Genomic DNA, 2010 nt, shown 5'->3' on the forward strand with positions numbered 1-2010 from the left:
TTAAGTTGATCTCTTTCTTGATGTTGATCAAGAGAGAAACCACACACAACTACCTAAAATAAAAATCAAATTCAAAGTCAGAATCTTCATTGTAATGACTTGGGCAATCTTGCCATTAATAAGGTACTGGAAGAGGTCGTGGAAAGGGTCCGTGAGATGCTTTTGACATTGTGTGGAATTTGCATTCGACTGATAACAATTGGCTCTCTTCAATGGTGATTGCGTTAATGAGTTGTAGCAGAATGTGCTCAAGTTCTTCCCCATCAGTCCACTCGTGAACGTCTGCTTTTACTAGTGTCTTGTTTTCTTTTATCAAATTCCAGGCTGGGAAATCTTTTCTTGGCATGACGAAATCTCCTTCTCTGAGCTTCAAACTGGGGCAGAAATCGCCGATTCCATCACCAAGGTATATTATTCTTTTCTTCCCTTCCTTAGCCATGGAGGCTTGTATTCTTTCTACTATCAGACCCTGTAACATTTATAACAGAGAAACTCTATTAGAATAAAGGGTGGTCAGGTGCACAAAGCATCCCACGTTCACACATGATTCGAGGAAAGGCCGCACCCAAGAGGGTGTAAAGTAGGCAGCCTACCATAATGCAAGCATTAGTGGCTGATTCCACGACTTGAACCCGTGACCTATAGGTCACACAGAGACAACTTTACCGTTGCTCCAAGGCTCCCCTTCCAGAAACTCTGTTAGAATAACTAATTTAATTTCATATTACATTTTTTTTAAATTGCTGATTATTTACCTTACACATGTTGGGAGGGCAAAGACTGCAGCCATGAGGAGATGTTTGAAAATCAACATAAGGTAGGATTTGGAGTCTTCCTTCCTCATCAACATAGCCTGGGTTTGTGTTGATTTCTGAGAAACAATCTCTTATTTCCAGATGTTTCAAGATTGTCTCTATAAAGAACACGTTTGCATCGCTTACTACTCTCAAATCACACCTGAATTAATAAACATTCAATTAGTTTAAACCCACAAAAATTTCTGATTATTTATTAAGCAGATTAAAATAAAAACATAGGAAATAAAACAAAAGTAACAATAAACGGTACTAAAGACTGAAATAGAAAGATACATACCCTAATGCATAAGCTGATTTAATGGCTGGGACAATCCTGGGGTGTATTGGTACCCGTTTTAGTACCTCTTCAATATCTTCAATAGTTTTGCCTTGTGCATGAAGCTCCTTCATCATCCTATCCTGTAATTTGAAACAGAATATTCAGCCTCTAATAAGAGAAAAAAAGGACAGCACGGTGCATGTAACATCCTACGTTCGCGGGTCCAGAAAAGGGCCGCACCCTAATGAAAGATTTAGTGGTGGCTTATATGACTCAAATCCGTGACCTATAACGTCACATAGAGACAACTTTTAAAAATTAGACAAAAACCTTAGACTATATAGGGAAATTGAAAAGGTCTATTTTTTTTTGTTACATATAATTTTTCCAGGATTTAAGTTATATATGCTGACGGAAAAAATATTATAGAAACGAAAACTAACCATGAGAGAGTTCCAGGGCATGGTAGAGAGAAGTTGATTGAACAAGTCATTGGCACCTAACTCATCCACCACCCAATTATCACTATCCATGTCGATGATCGTCTTGTCGAAGTCGAAAATCACCACAATTCCAGCCATTTCTGAGTATTATTTTTCAGGGTTTAGTGACAAGAAAAGAATGAATATAGAAAACCTCTGATTCTTGTTTTTCAGGGATTTATTTGGCTTCAGAAAACAAACTGTTGTTTAGACTGAATTGAGAAAAAAATCTTAAAAGAGGCAGCCCTATATATAGGGAAGAAAAAGAAAAGGATAAATTTGAAATAGGTACAAAAAAATAAGATGCTAAGGGAATATTACGCGGATTTGACATAAGTTTGTGGTAAATTAAAGCAAAGCCACTCAAAATCCTACTGTCAGTTGGTTTATTTTCTTTCTGGAAAAGTTATTATCGTCAGCTTATTTCGAATATTAGCCATTGGATTTTGCT

General features: G+C 36.9%; 1 protein-coding gene across 1 annotated transcript; it reads right to left on the reverse strand.

Moving 5' to 3' along the window:
• LOC104217419 (inorganic pyrophosphatase 1-like) lies at window positions 1–1778 on the reverse strand. The gene is made up of 4 exons (XM_009767660.2): window positions 1521–1778; window positions 1096–1217; window positions 756–957; window positions 1–469 (listed from the first exon to the last, which is right to left on the reverse strand). Exons 1-4 carry the CDS (start codon window positions 1656–1658, stop codon window positions 116–118), a joined length of 816 nt encoding a protein of 271 aa, XP_009765962.1. The 5' UTR covers window positions 1659–1778; the 3' UTR covers window positions 1–115.
• Window positions 1779–2010: the final 232 nt, after the last annotated feature.

Source organism: Nicotiana sylvestris, chromosome 6, assembly GCF_000393655.2.
Source record: "Nicotiana sylvestris chromosome 6, ASM39365v2, whole genome shotgun sequence".
Classification (NCBI taxonomy): domain Eukaryota; kingdom Viridiplantae; phylum Streptophyta; class Magnoliopsida; order Solanales; family Solanaceae; genus Nicotiana; species Nicotiana sylvestris.